General features: G+C 37.5%; 3 protein-coding genes across 6 annotated transcripts in view; 1 reads left to right on the forward strand and 2 right to left on the reverse strand.

Moving 5' to 3' along the window:
* The window catches only part of LOC144449168 (alpha-2,8-sialyltransferase 8F-like), a 37,875-nt gene extending 35,891 nt beyond the window's left edge, over positions 1 to 1,984 (forward strand). For all 4 annotated transcript variants that reach the window (XM_078139656.1, XM_078139655.1, XM_078139657.1 and 1 more), the window contains one exon: positions 913 to 1,984. In XM_078139656.1, the coding sequence (XP_077995782.1) occupies positions 913 to 1,130 (218 nt within the window). In that variant the 3' untranslated portion in view covers positions 1,131 to 1,984. The remainder of the gene's footprint in view (positions 1 to 912) is intronic.
* A 3,757-nt stretch (positions 1,985 to 5,741) lies between these two features.
* Positions 5,742 to 9,177, reverse strand: LOC144449788 (uncharacterized). Its single transcript, XM_078140363.1, has 2 exons — positions 8,849 to 9,177; positions 5,742 to 6,240 (listed from the first exon to the last, which is right to left on the reverse strand). The coding sequence occupies exons 1-2, from the start codon at positions 9,175 to 9,177 to the stop codon at positions 5,742 to 5,744; spliced, it is 828 nt and encodes a 275-aa protein (XP_077996489.1).
* A 3,736-nt stretch (positions 9,178 to 12,913) lies between these two features.
* LOC144449789 (beta-alanyl-bioamine nonribosomal peptide synthetase ebony-like) lies at positions 12,914 to 20,576 on the reverse strand. Its single transcript, XM_078140364.1, has 4 exons — positions 18,899 to 20,576; positions 15,940 to 16,158; positions 14,894 to 15,538; positions 12,914 to 13,119 (listed from the first exon to the last, which is right to left on the reverse strand). The coding sequence occupies exons 1-4, from the start codon at positions 20,574 to 20,576 to the stop codon at positions 12,914 to 12,916; spliced, it is 2,748 nt and encodes a 915-aa protein (XP_077996490.1).
* Between the last annotated feature and the right edge of the window lie 1,610 nt (positions 20,577 to 22,186).

A 22,186-nucleotide genomic window follows, 5' to 3' on the forward strand; every position in this document is an offset into this window, starting at 1 on the left:
GACTTAATCCCACTGCAGCTGCCACCACATTGGAAGTTTTAAAGGTATTGGTTATTTCCCAGCTACTACCACTGTAGTGAGTTTATGTGAAATCGACACTGTATTAATCAATTCCTGTGTTTAGATCTCATTGGCTGAGCTGAAGGCCAGAACATTAACTCCCAAACATTAGATGGGCACACTTCCGATATCATCTGGACCGAAGTCAAAATCTCCATAACATTATCCCTATATCTTACTATTCCGTTTTACTCCTGTGAGACCCACTGTGATTTATCTCGTCACATCTCACCTGACAATTCATGGCAGCAGTACTAGTGTGATGCCAAAGTCCCCCAAAATGCAACATTAGACAATATAATTAGTCGAAGTGAAATGTGACCTTCCCCTTATCACATTTTCTCAAATATAGTCTTCCCCAAGACCTGATTTGCAAAAAGTGACCTAATTCCCCTGCCCCTTGTAATAACTGAAGCCTTCCTAAGTATTACTGTGTACGTCTGTGTGTGATGCGTTCATACATGTGTGTGTGTGTGTGTGTGTGTGTGTGTGTGTGTGTGTGCGCGCGCGCGCGCGTACGTACGTACGTACGTACGTGTGTGTCTGTGTGTGTGTATGTATGTATGTATGTATGTATGTATGTATGTATGTATGTATGTATGTATGTATGTAAATTGCCAAAATAGCATAATGCTAAATAGAATCAGTGTCAGATAAAATGTAACGCCAAAGTGACAATGTGGGACATGTGAATGTAAACTCGATTTTCAATGCAATAATATTTCAAATGTTGTTTTTCCAAATCGCATATAAAATAAATGAAACAGTATTAGTAAAATCACACTGTATGACTCAAAACCATTCCGTATTTGAACGTAATGTCTGAAGGTAATCGTTTCCTTATCTTTTCAGGGTTTTACTTCACCTCCGTAGCCATACAACTTTGCGATGAGGTTCAGCTCTACGGATTCTGGCCATTTAGACAAGGGCCTTGCAATCAAAATCTTACATATCACTATTACAATGAAAAAAAGATTACCACTGACCACAGCTTTTCACTAGAGTTTCTAGCGTTGGTTGAACTCCATCGCCTCGGTGTGATTAAGTTGAATATTGAAGATTGCAACTGATCAATATTACCAGATGTAAACTGAAATGCCTCTCGTAGGGGTTATTCTTCCCATATCATTTGTTGTCACCAACGTATATACCACCGTACATTAAACTATTTTTATACAAAGGACTTAATGACAATTAAAAAACAACATCATCAGGCGATATTAGATATGTGCCTTTTGTTATCATCGATGCATATACCAAATTACATAGTATTGTAAGCTTGCACTCACAAGATACGACGCCAAACTACAAAAAAACATTAATTGTGTAAACAATTTATTATAATTTAAAATGACATCAACAACCTTTAATGCAGAAGTGCATTTTGTTATCGTCAATGTATGCATAAAATGATACGAAATTTGAAGGTTTGCCTAATTACCAAAAAGCATTAATTATGCAAATTAATCATTAATATAAAAAATTCGTATACATTAAGAGGCTTTATAAGACAAGAGCAATTTGTTATTGTCGATGTATGTACCAAATTATTTGATATTCAAAGTGTGCATGAAAATATTACCTGATTGCTATAAAAAGATTAACAGCCAAATAACTCATTAAAACTAAACCTACATCAACAAGCTTTGCGGGGCACGTGTGCGTTGCTATCGTCAATGCACGTGCCAAATTATATGGAGTTGCAGTCATAATATATAGTCTAATTACTGAAAATAGTTAATTATGCAAATGTCTTGATAATAGTCATTGGGTGTTTAAAGAAATCGAATCAGGTCTTTCATTAGCATATGGAAGATGTGTAGCAAATTTCATTAGAGTTGATGAGATATCGTATCCATAGACAGACATGCAGGCAGACAGACAGACAGACAGACATACAGACAGAAAGACACCACACACACATAATACATACATACATACATACATACATACATACATACATAACATAATCTTCCCTTGCGTAAGGTAAAAACGACACGGGGGGGGGAGTCTGTAACTTAAATTTATGGTTCTTGGAGTCCTTTTGTTTCATATTGAGATATATTGATATCATATCACATCATAGTCAGGGTATACATGTATGGTTCTTAAGTTATGATGTCTACATGATATGATTTATAACATCAAAGAGAATACTGAAAAATAACCAGGTTTTTAAAAACTAAGTGTAATTACCTCTACCCAATGTATTCGATTGTCACATCTTTCTAGAGGATCAATAGCGAACACAATTATTTCCATACCATTGATGCATGGTTAGTATGTTCTTTTCATCTTTCATCTCTAAACATACGAGAGAAGAGTTAGATAACGTCGTTCAGACCCATGTTCAGTTTAAATGACCTGTACGTGTTATCGAGCAGACACTTCATTTGTTCAATATTTATCGAGCAGACACACTGTCAGGAGTTATGTACATTATCCACATACATTCCTTGTCTATGTGTGATCACCCGCATATCAGTGTTAAATATATAGGGTATAACAGGGACGGATAGAAAATATATGCAACCTGGCATGGTGTACCACGTTGATATACAACGTTAACACTCACCACGCAAGTAGAGAAGAACGTTTTGTGGCTCATAACATGGTACACATTTTGAGTCATTTTCCACGGGAACGTGTTTACATTCAAGATTTGACAAGATTTATTGTATTTTACTGGTAAATTGGTGTATGCTTAACGAATTACATAGAAAATAAAATTGAATTATGGAACACGATGGTAACACGGTGTGCACTTTGAAGATTAAGAGTTTATTCAAAATGAAAACTCCAGTTAACGAAAGCGCTCCTTGCCCAAGTTCATCAGGTAAGTCGTGGCTTTATTTTCCAACTGTCTGTTGGCCGCCTGTACAGTACTGTGTCCTCCTTCCCAGACACATAAAGTAGACCGACTTGAACGATCACTTGACGTGGACTATTAGCCAAGAAGAATACCTTTTGGGTTTTTAGTGTCTTAGCGAATGTCACAGTACGTGATAGATTTTACATCATAAACTTCAAGCCTTTTGTCACTTAAACTGTACAAGTGAAAATACTGCAAAACAATAATTGTAAAAAAAATGCATTTTTAGCAGTAAAATATCAGAAAAGTGTAAGAAAATAAAAAACCCCGAATAGATTAGGCTCTACGGGTCATTTCCAGTCATGTCATCGCACTATTAATGACCTCCAAACTACATCACAACACAACTAGCATGTACATATCAGTAAACACGACACAAAGACCTTGGTTACTGTGCCAAAGTTGCCTGTTTACCATGATAGTTGAGCGACCATTTACTCCAGAGACATTAACGATTTAATATCACTATGACGGCCTCGCTCAACTCAAAGAAGAACTGTTTCCTTCAACAAAATGCTACCACATTGAAAAACAGAAATTCAAATGTTCTTCGCATACAAGTTGAGACAACGTCTTTGACACAATTCTACCCTGAAAAAAAAACGAGACAAAAAGGCACTGAAACATCTGCAGAACTAGCAAAAGAGAAGAGAACATTAATCACCAGACAACATAATAGTCTGACCTGGAGACCACACGACTCAGACAGAATTAGTTGACCTCAATCACCAAACTCTTACGCATTGTTGATATACACCACTGCCTTCAATGGCGGCCACTTTTTGCCATATTAGAGAGTTTACGTCACACGTGTGCTAACTTTTTAAAATGCATATTTAACATAAATATCCGTGTTGTTAATATTTCAAAATGTGGCTCAATTCTGAAATATATTTCATTAAATTACGATTATGAACAATTCCACGAAAATCTAGTGTTACTTGACACAGTTGTTTATAATGTGTGACTGGTAACACTAGTGTAGCTTATATACAAAGTTAGTAGTTGGTATGACCTTATGTCAACCAGCGACATGTGTTCCTTTACATATCTTCCAAATTGAGTAAATTGTTCTAGTGATATAGACATTTCACTGAACAGAAAATGTAATTCATATTTGTATTGTTTATGAACTAATCTGCCTTTATTAAAATACAATGTTTATTGTTAGTATTTGAATGCTATGGTTTTCCGACAAAATCCAATATGGCCCCCACTGCAGCTGAACGTGGAAAAGTTGGACCGGAAGTTGTGAAGGTCGACGTTTTTAGGGAGCGATTAGTTTTTACCGCCGGGGGGGGGGGGAATCAGGGGGAGGGGTCACCTCAATTGGGACTCAAAGGGGGGGGGGTTATCTTTTTTATAAAGTGACTTAGGGAGGGGGAGTCACCTTATTTTCAACAACTAAACGAAATCATGAGCCATGCTGCTTTACTTAAATTTCCATACATTTATTAAACAACAAATGTATGTACATACAATAAACCAAAAAAATAAATAAATAGCTATAAATATACATTCAAACATAACAGACTCTTTGTCTCTTCATACATCCCATGCATATGACATGGAGTCACAACATTGCACCTTTCAGCAACAGTTTTGTTAGAAATGACTTCTCACTATTGCACGCCATGATTTGCGTTGTGTCATTTTGTGGTATAAAAACTTGCATGTGTAGCTGTACACGTAACTCGTAAGAACATTACTGGATGGACTGACTCTAAAATTTATGCCTACATATTGACCTGAACACGCTGAATTGCGCACAAAAGACGACCAATCTAGGGTGAGACACACTTTCAAATAAGTTAATGAATTTGTATCTCTAAATGGTACTTTAACACCCTAAAATTAGTGTTACTTTTATGATACAATTAAGTGGTGTTTTACTTCTGAATGGTGCTCTAAATGGCCTCCAAAAGGTGTTAATTTTTCAAAAAGCTCTTAGCATGCATGGGAGTGGGAACACATCCCCCTTCCAAACCCTCTCCCCACACCTGCATTGCAGGCGGGTGCACGCGTAACGTGCACTTCTCCCCATACTTTTTCCGGTTCTCTTCCTACTTTGAAACTTAGTGAAACCCCTAGGTTTATAATTATATTAACTCCATTAATAATTAGCTGAATTAATCTGTGGTAATAGTTCACTCAATGGGAGAGATATTCTAGAACTTTTAGTTACTAAACCATGAATATTTTGTATGTCCGTGAACAGATAAACATACATCTATACTAAACTGTATCATACTAATAAATAAAGACAAGACAGAATATATGCGGTAGTATGCGGTGGTTGTCGAACACCCCACGATGGACACTATGTATCCCCGAAATCATCCACCACTTTTATTTCATGATTCCCCCCTTACAGAAGCAGTTACAAATAAATTACAATTGAATTATAAACTGAAATACAGCATCCATGAAAAATCTGATATTAATACTTGAAGGTGAAGGATTTACAGTCAAACTTTATAAGATATTACATAAAGGGAAAAATTGCTGTTGTTGCCATCGTGCAGAGACAACCGAGACTGACGAACAAAGGACTTCTAAACACATATATACCCCAACACAACACCTGTGAATCACAACAACCAACCAATGACAGGAATTCACTTACGTAACGAATAGATAGTAATTATATGCTAATCTTTGAAACGCATATAATTATCCAATCTATACTAAACTGTATCATACTAATAAATAAAGACAAGACAGAATATATGCGGTAGTATGCGGTGGTTGTCGAACACCCCACGAGAGTGGAAAAGCTAGTTAGTAGTTTCAAGTGTAATACGAAGGTTTACACCCCAAGTGACCGAGCTACATCGAGTTTCATACTTAGGGAATCGACAATATATCTATCTTTAGAGCTGGTTGATTTCCATCCGCCGTGTCTGGCCAAACATCTCTCATTAACATTGCTATTGGCTGCTACAGTGGCTCCCCCTGCTCTGAAACTGTGAGTGCCAAACTTAGAAATATCCCCAACGAATTTTTGTATACCAGCCATCATCATCTGATGCTGTATCGCAGTTTCCAACGGTGCTGCTGTTTTTGCACCATCCAATAAACTTCTGAGATAAACTGCAATATGAACTGGCTTGGCTGGGAATGCAGCATCCGCTGATAAATTCACAGAACACCACTCCTTCCAACGAATCCAACCATTGGTATACTTGGATACAGTGGTACCTGCTTTCGATGCTAGCATCACATCTGGAATGGTTTCACATAGATTCCTCAGAGCTGGATTATTCAATTCTGATTTCCAATCCTCTACCTGAAAAATATCTTGGTTCGAAAAAGATACAGTAAATATCCTATGTTCAATAATTTCCCGTGGACAAATGAAATAACAAAAATTAATTTTTTATGACAGAAAGTCCGATCCCATAACGGGTAAACAGTGGCGAAAGCCAATAAGCCCTTGCAAACGGGTAACCTAGACCGAATGGCCCTTTACTCTCGAAAGAGAGTCCACGCAGCAAAAATACATCATCGCGATCAAGGGAACTCCAACCTAAACGCTAACATATTGAAATCTGGGCAGCCTATAAATGGCGAGGGTTTATAACCGACAGGCAATTGCTGTAATCTACCCGGCGTAATCTGCTCGTCAATTTTATGGAGAACTTTTACAAATTTGACGAAATCTGCAAACTTTCCCGGCTGAGGACGCAGAACTGGCCAAAATATAGCGGATGACCACTCGGGGACAATCAACGTGGCTCTACCAGAGCAATATTTAAGATGTCGGATGGCAGGTAAAACAAGCTTGACTGGCGGACAGACCCAATTGTTCTCTTGCACCCAACTCTGACAAAAAGCGTCGACGGCTTCTGTACCGGGATTCCAACAAGCAGAATTAAAGCGCGGAAGTTGGGTAATAAACAGTGTGAGGCCCCCAAATACTATCTAACATAGCAAACAATGATGGATTAATCGACCAGTCGTCCGTGTCAATAAATCTGCTCAAAGCGTCCGCTCTCTCATTTTCAGAACGTGAAATCCAAGTAGCTTCTAACTGAATGTCATTACAACAGCAAATGTCGAAAATGTTAACAGCTATATCCTGAAGAAGCAGCTTAGAACTACCTACAGAAATTATTCTACACGCGCCCTGATTATCAGAGAACCAGCGTACCTTCTTATGCTGTAGAAAAGGGAGGAGCGAAGCCAAAACAAAAAGCACTGCTTTTAGTTCGCGATAAGTGGAGCTTTCTGTGCGTTCAACATCATCCCATAGACCGCGGGAATAAATTAAAAGTACTGCTCATTGTAATGGTAATGGCCACCGAAGCCCGTATTGCTTGCGTCTGAATACACAATGGCCGTAGCGGAGAATTTCGGTTTGATTCGGAAACCGTTCAGTGCATCCAAATTATTATGCCAAAACCGAAGTTCCTGCACAACAGGGTCCGTCAAATGTAAAAACTGCGACCACGAACGCCGAGACTCGACTAACATGTAAATTTGCCTAGTAAATAAACGGGTAACGTGACCCACGGCGAGAGACAAGGAAATCAAAAAGCCAGCAATACGCGCAAGTTGACGTGCTGAACACCTGCCGAGTGTTAAAGCACCTGAACTTTCCGACTTGATGACGTAACGTGTTTATCATGAAACCCAACCATTCGCCAATCTGTACTGGCTGCCAATTACATTTGCTCGTTAGCATTCAGACCCGCTTTCACCAAATCGCTTCGTTGAATAATACTAGCAGCGCTGGCAGAAATTAGCGATTCGTGACCAGAAATACCATCGTCTAAATAGACGATTGACGCGTGTGACATAGCCCGCCAGCGTTTAACCAATGGTCTCAACAATTTTGTAAAGCAATAACAGGCCGTACTCAAACCAAACGGTAATACATTGAAAGTGAAATACCTTACTTTCCCGCCAAAATCCCACGAAAACCCCAAATACTTGCAGTGGCCGTGAAAAATGTCCACGTGGTGATAACCAGATTCTAAATCCCACGTGAACAAGTAATAATTTTCACCAAACATTTGAGCAAGCGTTTTCAGGTCTTCGTACCGGAAAGATGTATTTACCAAATACTTGTTAATATGCCTAAGATCGAGAACCAATCTGAGCTTTTTCCCCTCTGCCACAGAAAGAGGGTTAACACAGAATGGAGGAGAAGAGTGCTCAGATATACATCTATTTACAAGTAATTTAGTTATAGCTTCACTAACAAAAGTGCGATGTATGTTACATGACGCATTATTGCGTAGGAATGCAGATGGTGGAAATTGAGAGAAAGGTAAGCGGTAACCATTTGAAATAATTGATTTAACAAAAGGTGGACAATTTAGCTGACTTTCCCAAAATGACAGAGAACGATGCAAATTACCAACTACAGAACTGTTAGACAAAATTGGCTCAATAGTCTTATCATACTGCAACGAAAAGTCAATATCATTGTCACAATCAAGTGCTTGAGACCTAGCAGAATTATGTGCGTGGTTCTTGAGGTTGACTGGCTGCAGGTTGAGGTTGTTGTCTGCCGCTGTTTGGTGAAGTACACCTGTTCTGCAAGTGCCCCCAGAGCCCACAACGGAAACATGGGCCGATGCGAAAGCTAGAAGTGCTGGCCAAAGGTTGATGCTGGAAGTTAGATGTGGACGGTGAGAAATTCTGTGACTGGTTACTCTGGCGTTGTTTAGGAGCATACTGATCATAATTATACGAATAAGATTGTCTACCAGAGCGAGAACGTTGTTTCTTTTTCTTAATCTTTTGTTCAGCTCTTCTCTCCGAGCGTTGCATTCGTTTTTCATCGTCAGTATCAGATGCCAATTCGTCGGAGATATATTCGTTCACTGTCCCCCAGCCAAAGTCGCTCTTGTCCGCCAATTTAATTAATTTTATACGTTGAGAAACAAGCCCAATACCTTGTTTAAAAGTGACTTCTTGGCCTTTTCTATGGCTCCTTTTGTGACTGCATCGAGTGCGGTTTCCAAGCTGTCAAGCACTTTTTCTTGGTGTTCAAACTGTTGCTTGTTGCCCGGCTTCTGGAATTCGTACGTGTCGCCCCTTGCTTTCTTGGCGGCGCTGTCAATAGCCTCTGAAGTGTCCAAACTCAGCTCCCTTTTGAATTGAGCTAACTTGCTTTCTACCACAGTCGTTATTGAACCGGTAATACTGGTAACAAGCGAAGCAACCCCAGGCGGAAAGGATTCGGCAGTAGTAGTGGCAGTACTGCTGTCTTCAGGGTTTGCTGTTGTTGCCATCGTGCAGAGACAACCGAGACTGACGAACAAAGGACTTCTAAACACATATATACCCCAACACAACACCTGTGAATCACAACAACCAACCAATGACAGGAATTCACTTACGTAACGAATAGATAGTAATTATATGCTAATCTTTGAAACGCATATAATTATCCATTCTCATAGGGTTCATATCTAAAGAGCTTTATACGAACAATGGATTTTGGTTAGCAATTTACCAGATACACTTAAAATTACTGTAAATGTAACATGTAACATTAACTATGCAGTGTGCTGTATTATGCTTTGAGTTTCTTGTCAATAGATGGGGGGGGGGGGGGGGGTAAGTGGGTTTTTATTTGTCAGAGGGGTAGGTTTGTTTTGTGGATGAATTGCAGGGGTCACTATTTTTAAGTACAACACGAACAGAAAGTCATCGCCCGACCGTAAAAAGTGATCGCTCCCTTACGGTAGCACTGCGTAGGAGCGTGTAAAACCACGTGTCTTCTTAGGCTAGATAGACATACCCTAACTAATAATCATGCATAGATAGTCGAATATTGGCCCTACTGGTTACTGGTTTTATTCATAATACAACAAAGATCCTCAATTTCTACACAACAGAAGGAGGGTAACACAGCATGGAAATAATATAAAAAGACAGTTTTGCCGTTCTTAATTCACTCTCAACCAATTTGTAAAGTAATCTGTGAAAACCAACACCATTTATTATTCTACCATTAACGATGCTATGTCATACAAAAACGAAAGTGTTTCTCTGGTGACTAACTGAGGGCAGATAACCCTGTCCGTATCGTACTACTATAAATAAGGACCATTATGAACTTTGGTTGGTTGTATATTGTTGCCACCCAACACTACAGTCATCAGTTGTATTGCACAACGTACAAAGACCGTCATTTCTTAAACGGATATGAGCATATGCTGCCCAATACAACCAAGCAAAATTTATTTCACGCAGTTTTATTGCATTAACTATTAGAGAATGAGTAGAATTTATGGGAGGCGGGGTTAGGAGAAAATGGTGGGGGCGTTTGAAAATTCTGATGTATTGAAAGAGGGGCTTAGGAAAAATCTTGGTCTTGATTTGTAACTGCTTGAACAAAATTAGACCTGCCACCACAGTTCATCTTTATCCCCAAACAAGATTAGACGGTCTGTTTTAGTTTGCATAAATATTGAATTTATTTTGCTCATAAGATGCTGATATCAATGAATTCTTTTATCGAGTTGCTTCAATACCCTTCTTTTGTCTTTAGTCCTGTGTCAGCTCTTGAACTTGTATAGAGTTAATTACAAAGAACTAATTATGCTACCGGAGATCACTCACTTTTCCATTGTACTGTATCAAGCTGTCTCAGGACATATGGTTGACCTTCGCCTTTCCTATTGTACTGTAACAAGCTGTCTCAGGACATATTCTATTATACAAGTGTTAGTAAGAGCTGTTTGAGGTCAACCGGACATTTCTATATTTCTGCAAGTAAGTTAGCTATCAAATATTTAATGTATGTAACACTCCTTCCTTCCCAAGCAAAACGTCCCGGTTTGCATTACATAAAATAAACTCTCTTAACTATACCACCACCAAAAAAACACACTTACAATGCGCATAGGTTTTAATTATACCACCACCATAAACTTACAATGTAAAATAATGGTCTACGAAAAGAAAGTAATCAAAAGAAAATGTCTCAAATGAAATTACGTAACTATACCATCACCCATACAATAAAGTGAGCTCAAAAAGAAAAATACAAAAATTAAACGTATTGATATTGAAGTGAGGAAATCTTCCATGCGGAAGGTTTTGTCACCTGACATCATAGAACTATAATTCAATGGTCAAGTGCGGCTTTACATTTAACAAACACATCTAATAAACATGAAACAAAGCTGATCCAAATGTCGTTACCTTTTAGTTGACTGATCAGTATCTGTATTTGTATTTATCTTCAAATCCATCATATTTAAATATATTTTCTCATCACTTTTCGATATATCGTGCGCATGCGATGGAGCTCGGAGAACGTCCCTTCATACTGGAATCTAACACTTTCAATCTAATATCCTGACCTATTTTAAACGAGTCTATCTTCTTGGTACTGGCAGGTTTAGACGTGGTTATTGGGTTTTTGGACGTCTCTTTTCTCTTCATAAAATTTACTTGTACTTCCGCTAATATAACTCTAAGGCCTTTCTACGTACACCCAAAATAGGGGGTTTATCTACTTCAATGATCGTTTGCTTACTTTATCTATAAATTGAAATTCCCACTATTGTTCTTCACTTGCAATAATTCAACATTTCGTCCTACTTAAACATCTGCACTGGCAGGTCTAGATTCCACTAAGGGGCTATGGACCTTTGTGCACTAATCAACCCTACTACTAACTCTAAAAATATGGGAAAGGAACACAAATCATTTTCTTCCTACGTCCTGCTCAATGTCACCTAAAATACGTTATCAGTCGGTAAAAACCACTTGTCCATTATATTACTATCACGACACTAACGTACGTACACTCAACACATTTATACTGGATTCATGACGCCCACTGTCACACATCTCTAGATCTATCACACAGCCCTGTCATAACTCAATCAAACATTGGACTTGCTACTCATAGTATTCTAGATGACACGAAAGATGGCGTCATACTTAACAAAGAAATGAGACTATTGACATTTTACCAGATAGATATTCCCATTGTATTATTATTTAAAATTCCTTCATCCTCCCTTGGAGTATTATATTCTCCCTATAAAAACCCTTCAACTTATTTAAATATTGTACTTTCTCACTTCTATATCATCCCTTTATACAGAGGACTCGATAAAACTCTAATGAATATGAAAATTCGTCGCTAAACTCAGAAATCATAATTATATTTGTAACGGCCTTTTTAGTAATTGTATCGCTATTAATCAGACTTGATCGATCTCCTGGCTACTCACAGAATCGACACCCTGCGTCAATGTAACTATTGAATATATTTTCCCAAACAAAAGGCAACAAGACACTTTAAGTTGACTATGTTTAACCTAAAAATAAAATAATGGAACATTCTTATAGTTCCTTATAAAATCAGATCACTCCTTGGGTCATCTCAACTATAAATCGACCTCTCCTTGGGTTATTAAAACTTCCTTTAAATTAAAACGAGACAGAAACAACGTTATCGATATTTTCTTTATCTTTAACTTAGTCAAACATTTTCTCTTGGACGCTTCAATAAAATATAAATTCTGTGAATGACGGGGATCAAATGTTTTCCCCCTAATTATGAGCAATAATTTATTTCTGGCCGAAAGTGTATCCTTTCTGAATCTGTCCATGATTAGTTTGCTAAAATTGGATTACTATCTTATACTGAACACATGCACAAAAGAGCCGACATTAAATGTATATTTGTCATGTATCAAATTGTTTTTCAAGTGTTCATTATCGATATCGTTGAGTGGAGAGAGAGAGAGAGAGAGAGAGAGAGAGAGAGAGAGAGAGAGAGAGAGAGAGAGAGAGAGAGAGAGAGAGAGAGAGAGAGAGAGAGAGAGGGGGGAGAGGGGGGGAGAGAGAGAGAGAGAGAGAGAGAGAGAGAGAGAGAGAGAGAGAGAGAGAGAGAGAGAGAGAGAGTGAGAGAGAGAGAGAGAGAGAGAGAGAAGTAATTAGTTGGTGTACGCTATCATCGAATGGATGAACTGATTCATACATCACCCCATGATAAATGGCCTATGTATCTTTGGTTGCAAATTCAAGTTCGAGAGATGGCGGTTGGATCTTCTCTAAAATTCTTTTGCCTTCATGAAGTAAATCCCTCAATTTCTTCTTCTGACGGACAACGTATCCTAACTCATTGCATACCCTTTTCATTACAGGATGTACATTGAAACACCACACACTCCTGTAGCCCCCTCTCCTGGCTGTGTCACAAAGATCTGAAGGAAATAGAGGAACATTATTAGGTCACCGGGGGTGCTATTACAATGGGCTCCATTCGTCCGTCCGTCCGTGCGTGCGTGCGTGCGTGCGTGCGTCCGTGCATGCGTCCATAATACGTCATTTCTCAGGCATGCAATATCAAATTTCTTTCAAATCTGACTAAAAGGTGACACATCATGTATAACATATGCACGTTAATTTCCTTTTTGATATATGTAAATTTGACCGAATGGTGGCCATATTTGCAGTTAAAATCGATATTTACTGCATAACGCAAGAACTATAATACACAGACACTCCATTAGAGTGTCTACACCCATATTATCAGATTCAGGCTATCTTTGGAGACCTTGACCTTCGATATTGACCTTGACTTCATGGTCAATTGTCAAAATCAAACCAATTCTTGACTATCACAGTGATTGCTGATTTCATTTGAATCATGTTTACAAGTAATATTGAAGAAAATAACTATACATAAACATTAAGGTTTGGTGCGCATATCATTTTTACTGCATGGCGGCCACATTTGTAGTTAAAAATCATTATTTACTGCATAACTCAAAACTGTAATTCACAGACACTCCATTCAAGTGTCTACCCCCTATTATACCATATGCAAGCTATCTTTGGAGACGTTGACCTATGATCTTCAGGGTCAATTATCAAAATCAAGCCAATTCCTGCCTATCAGAGACACATTGTAGTGTTTATATATTTGGCAATTTCTTTTAAATCATGTTTACAAATAATATTGAAGGAAATAACTATACACAAGCATTATTTTTGGTGCTGAGATCACTTATACTGAATGGCAGCTATATTTGTAATTAGAAATCGGCATTTACTGCATAAATGAAATTGCAATACATGAAGACTGCATTAAATTGTCTACCCCTTTAATACCAGGTATAAACTTTCTTTTTAGACAATGACTTTTGACCTAATCCAGATCTTCAGATTCAGTTACTGAAATAAAATAAATTCCCTGCATTATTACAGACAATTTTTAGTATTTATTTCTTGCCACCAGTTTTTTTAAAATCATGTCTCCATTCAGTCACATTTGAGGGGGGGGGGGGGCTAAGATCTTAAAGAAGTGTGTGTGTATATATTTACATCTATTCATGTATGTATGTATGTATGTATGTATGTATGTATGTATGTATGTATGTATGTCTGTCTGTCTGTCTGTCTGTCTGTCTGTCTGTCTGTCTGTCTGTCTGTCTGTCTGTCTGTCTGTATGTATGTATGTATGTATGTATGTATGTATGTATGTATGTATGTATGTATGTATGTATGTATGTGTGTGTGCGTGCATGTATGTATGCATGCATGCATGCATGCATGCATGCATGTATGTATGTATGTATGTATGTATGCATGCGTGTACGCCAGCGCGTGCATGTGTGGGTGTGGAGGGATCAATAATTTTTACGAAGAAAATAAAATATATTATGACTCAGAAATAACATGGATATTGTAAGGCTTAATTTACGAATCGTGCAGTAAATACATTAGATATGTAAATGCAAAGAAAATATATATGTGTTCACAACTGACATCAAACGAAAAATATAAACGAGGGATTTCAAAAATTATACAATATTAATAATACAAACCTCTGTGACCAGAAAGCTGATTGAGCTAGTTGTCACACTGGTTTTTGTTATACCTTTGAGTAGTTCACGTTCAGTATCAATGCTTCGTATACATGGTGACATTCTGACAATAATAAACAATTTACATTTCAATAAAGTATACACTTACGCTTCTCTGATAACATAGTCAAATCTACTTTCATATTCATGGGTAGATCTGCAATCACCAGTAAGCATCCAGTGAGGTAATTCGTACCGTATGGGACGTTCATATTTTGACAAGCCACGTCTACTAGACTTTCGCAAACATTCTCAACCATTCTTATAACGTGTATCTGGAGGTCAGGAAATTGGTGAAGATCGACATCACCATCACGAATAAGATATGCGACGATAATGTTATCACTCCCTTTCTCTTTGACGAAGAATGACAACTCTGAGCTGTTTGTTTTTTCCAAAAGGCACTTCGCATATTCGTAGAACTGCGCAAATAGCTCTTCATGAGAAAATGTTCCACTGTCAATCAGGGCTCGGGAAATGAGGTCATGTGTTGTCATTTGCCTTGATAAAAGTGTCATTGCTGACTCCTTCTCAATGGCGGTTGCAGCAGAGAATTGAACAATCTCAAAATCGTTCAGTAGGGCCGATTCCCAGTTGTTTAGCTCAGTCTCATCAATGACGGGTTGTTCAGTCTCGTGTTGTATCTTGTGTACTCTCTTAGCGATGTCCACCACCGACGTTGACTTGAAAAACTCGCCCAATGTGACGTGCAACCCCAGCTTTCGTAGTTCAGACACCACCTGTACTGCATTCACTAGTATGAATAAAATATGAGAACATAATTAATTTTAACGAAAATGCATAGTCGAGTCGGTGTTTATCCCTGTATATTTGTCTCATTAAACTGATTATAAGCTTATGGATGAGAAGTGAGTATTTATTTCTGATTTTCAATGAACGAAACAACCTGTGTTTTCCTTCGTAGACAAAACATAGTATAGTTGTGTTATTTATCAAATATCAAATACCCATTGTCATCCATAAGGCTAATTTGATTGAACTATTACCGATGTATGAATACTCTCTGAAAATGATGTCAGCTATTAATTATTGTCTTTTCATTACCACAAAATTTGTGATTCGGAATCGGATTTCCACCAAATTTCTACCGAATGTGAAAACCTTATTATCACGAATGTGTTGTATCCGACTTACCCGAATTTCCTCCCAGCATAAAGAAGTCGCTCTTATGGTGAATTTGATCTGCCGATATTTGTAACGTCTCGGAAATGACATCTACCAAGGTCATAAATGATGAATCTGTCAAATTAACGTCCTGTGACTCGGTCTTGATGGTACCAGGGTGATCACGAGTAGAACAAGACGATCGACTGTCGTCAAACATCTTCCTTAATGCATCATTATTGATCTTACCTATGTAGAGAGTAATTTGGTACATTAAGTAAACGTTCATGTCAACTAATTTATTTGACCATAGACAGTGGATTGGTGATGTGGCTATGCTTTTGACAAACTAATCTGAAAAGAAACAAGTCTATATTCCTTCAGAAGTTAATCTCAAATGAAAATAATCTTCACTGAAGACAAAGATTTGGAGATATCAAGTTTCAAAGTCTTGAAAATGGATATTCATATTATTTCTATTGTCTGATATACATTCTGAAAATACCTACACACGCGCATTTATTTCACTTCGTAGATCACCTTTGTGCAATGGTTGCTATCATAGCAAATGCAAAGACTCTCAAACTGAGTGGAAACTATTTGCTTTACCCGGGATGTTTACGTTACATAGAAACATGTATAGGCTAAAATGCACCGATTACACTGAATCTAGCACAATATACTTGCCTTTACTTTGATGACATTAAAAATTGTCTGCTGATGGTCTAATTTTATGTATTTATTAAACTTTCTTATAAAATCACTTTCTTATAAAATTACATCTGAAATGCAAGTAAGATCTTCTATAACATAGTACATTTTGAGGAAACACTCAATTTCTATGACTGTTTGGGTCTAAAAGGGTATGAACCACGAAATAAACAGACACCCTGTAAAGACAAAAGGGAAGATATCCTTAGCCCTGGAGCCTGCACACCTTGTACGCAATACGATAGGTTGATTGGTTGGTTGAGAACTAATGATGACACACATTTTTGATTGTGCCTATCAACGACATGAGTGAAAAACGTACTGCCGTGAAACATAATCTTAGAGAAAACGGTACAATTCTAAGGCTAGCTGAATTAATTCTGTCCATCAGACAGCTAAACCCTAGAATCTATTAGATGATCCTTCATATTACCTTTTTACCTCCCATAAGGGGGAAGTTATGTTATGTTATGTTCTGTCTGTCTGTCTGTCTGTCTGTCTGTCTGTCTGTCTGTCTGTCTGTCTGTCTGTCTGTCTGTCTGTCTGTTTGCGTGTCCGTCTGTCTTTCTGTTGACACGATATCACAAAACACTACTGCATGGATTCTATTGAAACTTGTTACACATCTGGCAATGTAGAGAACTGTTAAACATCCACTGAATATTAATTAGTCATTTGCATATATGTAGTTAATGGTTTTTAGTAATTAGGTTATATCTTTGGAATGCATACTTCAAATTCAATATAATTTGATACATAAGTTAACCAAGTGAAAGACCATATGTGTTACAATGATTTAGCTTAAAGATTTAATTAATAATTGGCACAATTAATCATTTTCGGTATTAGGGTATATCATAAGACTGCATACAATTTCAATATAATTTAGTTCATACGCTAACCATAATAAAGTGCAAATGTCCAATAAAGTTTGTTGATGTAGCTTACAGTTTTCATGAATAATTTGCATAGTTAATTATTTTCTGTAATTAGGTTATAGAATGCAAGCTTCACTTTCAATGTAAATGAATACATACATTACAAACTTTCATAATTAATGATTTTTGGTAATTAGGCTGTATCTTAAGAATGCAGCTTCAATTTTCATATAATGTGGTACATATATTAACCATAATAATACGCACCTGTCCTATGAAGTTTGTTGATACAACTTTTACTTTTAAGGAGTAATTTGAATAATTAATGATTTTCAGTATTTAAGCTGTATCTTAAGAATGCACTGCTCAAATTACATAAATGGCTCATGCATTAACCATAACAAAGCACACTTATCTATTAAAGCCTGTTAGCATATGTTTTTAGTTTTAATGAGTAATTTGCATAATTAGTGATTTTGGTAATTAGGCTTTATCTTAAGAATGCAAACTCAAAGTTCATCTAACTTGATACAGCTTGATACAAATTGAGACAGCCATCAACAATAAAAAAAATCAACAAGTTTGATGTAGTTGGTTATGTAGTTTTTAGTTGTGATGAGTAAGTTCCATAAGTAATCATTTCGACAATCGGGCAATACCATTAGAATGTAAATTTAAATTTCAGATAATTTAATGCCAGGATTTATGGTAAATACGTGCATGCATCATTTAAAGCTTGATGATGTAACTTATAAGATAAATTGTTAATTTGCAAAATTAACGGTATTTTGATAATTAGGCAATATGTTAACTATGTACACTTCAAACTTCATACAGTTTCGTAACATTAATTTTCCAATTTAGTGGTACATCCTGTATAATAGCTATAGTTCAGAATATCGCATTCCAACAATGTGTGTAGGCCCTTAAATCTACGGTTTGGCCCTTGTGGGAAGCTAAATTGATTGATATCTTCCAACTTCTTCTTCCTTATAATGATGAGGTCTGTCTGCATCGTTGCATCTGCATCTCTCGTCTAACATTAGTATTAGCTTGCTGTAGTAAACATTCAACTAGACAAGTTAGCCAAACCCCTAAAAGCCCTTAGCAGAATACACTATGTTTAAATTTACATAATAGTTGTATCCCACTTTATTTGTTTTGTATAGAGGCAAGGCTCAGACCTGAATAATCACATAATGCATTCAGTTTGAAGCAGGTGATTATTCCCCCACTCTGACCAATTATCTTATGGGAATATTTCAAATGGCACTATCCACTTAATATATAGGATTTTATAACAAGCTGAGAGTAAACAAGAAATAGCATAGCCACGTACAGATTCAGTGTTGTTGACTGGCTATATAAATAATGGATATATACACATTTGATGTACATACCATTTGGTAACAGAGGCCAATTTTGCACTGCAACGATTTCTGGAATCATATACATCGGTAACTTCTTCTTCAGATAATCTTTCATGTCACTGACAGATGGCCTGCCTACACCACGTTGATGGAATGAACAGAATGCGACTATGATCTGGTCAAACAAAGACTGTTTGTAACAATGAACTCGCGTGGCCTCTATGCCAGATATCTCCGATAGAACATTCTCTACTTCATGTAAGTTGACACGATTTCCTCGAACTTTGACCTGACAAACTTCACTACCCTCGAAAATTAGGGAAAGATGTTGATCTTGATGTATTTTATCTCCAGTATACACCATTCGGCCGAAGTCGCCCATTTTAAACAGTCGTTTTGCAATACCTTTAGTCTTACTGGTGTGTTCAAAGAAACTCTTGGCCGTTTCTTCCTTATCATTAAAGTAGCCCATTGCGAGATTTTGTCCACTGACATATATACCACCCACTTCACCAACTGGTACAGGCCTCTTATCTTCATCCAATATGTAGATTCCAGTGTTGTATATTGGTTTTCCAATGGGTACTTGAGATCCAATCCCCACTATAGATGTCTTATTAAATGTCATATAAGTGACATCACCTGTGACTTCTGTGCTACCGTAAAAGTTGGCTAGGTTACTCTCTGCGAAGGTGGAGAAAAATTCCTTGAGAAGTTGGGATGGTAGTTCCTCTCCGCTACAAACCCAAAACTTTAGTGTTTGGGAAATATCCAGTATTTGTCTTCTATCTGAATGCGAAACCATTGACAGGATAGAGGATAGAAGAGATGGAACGACAGTAATTCTGGTTACTTTATGTGCATGTAGGACACGCAACAGCTGTTCTGGGTCTCGGGTGACGTCTCTATCAATTGTAACAGTAGGCCGACCCTGTAGGATGAAGCCGAATGACTCGGAGAGGGAATCAACAAAATTTAGAGTGGTCTTGAAGCAACCAATGTCATCTTTGCTGAAGGGAAAGGTTTTCCACTGCCACACTAAGCGATGGAGAATGGACTCATGTGAGAGACAGACACCCTTTGGAACACCAGTCCTCCCAGAAGTGTACAGTATACAAGCTAGGGGATTCTGTCCTTTGACTTCATCATCTGACCATTCACATGCTCGACCTACTTGAGACCCACTTGAACTGATTGTCTCCGTCCATATATCATTGATACATATGACACTGAGGTTGTCGTTAGTGCCTTCTCGATGCTGCTTCATCAGTGAAGTACCCTTTGATGCCAGAATACACATTGGTTGAGATTCCTCGATGATGTGTTGGAGCCACTGCATAGGGTAATCAGGATCTAAAGGAACATAAGCAGCACCCATCTTCAGCACAGCTAATAGTGCCACCACCATTTTGTCCGAAGGGTAGACATGAATGCCGATGAGCGATGTTTTCTCAGTTTCGGTTTGATTGGTTTTGTTTTTCAATTTCATCTTTAGAATAGCCACCAAATTGTCAGAATACCTGTCTAATTCATCAAAAGTCATTACAACATCATTATAAATGATAGCTGGTTTGCTTTTGACTTCCTCATTCTTTGAGTGCATAATATAGTTGAATAGTCCGTGAATGGTTGTACTTGGCAAAGTTTGAAGTATCGGTACATCTTCTCCTTCCATGATACTGTACACCAATGAATCGTCTTTGTCCATCTTGTCTTGTCACTCTTCACTTCTACTTTATCCCTGATGAATCTGTTAAGAAACACTTTTGATGAGAGCATTGCAGGAATAAATCTGTGGTCACCTTACTCATTTTTGAAATAGCGACTATGGCTCGAAATGATATCAAAATTTAGTCATCTTAGAGTTCACCAGAAGTAAACTGAATGCCTTCTGTAAAGGCAAAACCATAGAGTGTACTGTAGTTCCTGCACACATTATTGGAATACAAGAATCTGAGCTATAGTTATCACACATAATGTATCCTTAATTGGAAAATTAATTTTATGAAACTATCTGAAATTTAGAGCATACATACTTAAGACTTTACCTAATTATCGAAAAATCATTACCTACGCAAATGAACCACTAAGACACACACTTTACCATCTTTGCATGTAATGAACTATCTGAAATTTACAGCTTGCATTCTAAGGATATTGCCTTATTATATCAAATTTGAAGTTTGCATTTTTACCTCCCTTAAGGGGAGGTAATAGTATGCGTTTTTCTGTCTGTCTGTCTGTCTGTCTGTCTGTCTGTCTGTCTGTCTGTCTGTCTGTCTGTCTATCTGTCTGTCTGTGTCTGGTTGTTTCAAAAACGACTATGTAGATTATAATGAAACAAATTTGAAGTTTGCATTTTTGATAGTATGTGTTTGCTTGTCTATCAGTCTGTCTATCAGTCTGTCTGTCTGTCTGTCTGTTGGTCGGTCGGTCAGTTGTTTGGTCGGTCGGTCGGTCGGTGGGTCGATCGGTCAGTCTGGCTGGCTGGCTGGCTGTGTATGTTTGTGTTTGTTTGTTTGTGTGTGTGTCTGTTCGTGGACATGATATCTCATAACTGCTACGTAGATTATACTGAAACTTGCTACACTCTTTTCCAATGGTAATAACAAGAAATGATTGTATTTTGATAAACATCTAGTAAAAATTAATCTGCCATGTGCATAATTGATGGCTTTTAGCAATTAGGCTATATCTTAAGAATATATACTTCAAATTCAAAATGAATTTTGTACATACATTAACCATAACAAAGCAAATATGCCATAGAAAGCTTGTTGAAATCTATAGAATGCACACTTCAAATTCAATTTTAATTTACTACACACAGTAATGTAGACACAGACACATTGCCTCCATAAATCAAAGACACGACACTGGTGGATAATGACTGTCGATTGTAGTAAGACCTTATCGTATCTGTATATGTTATTTGCCAAATACCGTTAATGTCCATATCTTGCTGCGAGAGGTCATTTTTCTGGTAATAACGGCGAACCGTTTACCAGGAAAATGACATCAAGTAGCAAGACGTGGAACAGTATTTGGCAAATAACATACTCATGCATCACCTGCAACTACGAATTCAATTTCTGAATGTCTAAAATACTGTTTCATTTCAAAATAAAATCACTTCCGTGTTATACTGTCATCGTGTTGACCACGTAGTATCAACACCTCTGATGACTGCAATGCAGTTGTTTACATCTCAGCATTAACTTTATCATCCAATCAGAGTGCGCGTTTGCTCTGTAGTATGACATAATGTTTACTATTTGTATATCACTCAGTGACATATTCAAAATTACAACCTTAAGC

This window comes from Glandiceps talaboti, chromosome 18 (assembly GCF_964340395.1).
Source record: "Glandiceps talaboti chromosome 18, keGlaTala1.1, whole genome shotgun sequence".
Classification (NCBI taxonomy): Eukaryota; Metazoa; Hemichordata; class Enteropneusta; family Spengelidae; genus Glandiceps; species Glandiceps talaboti.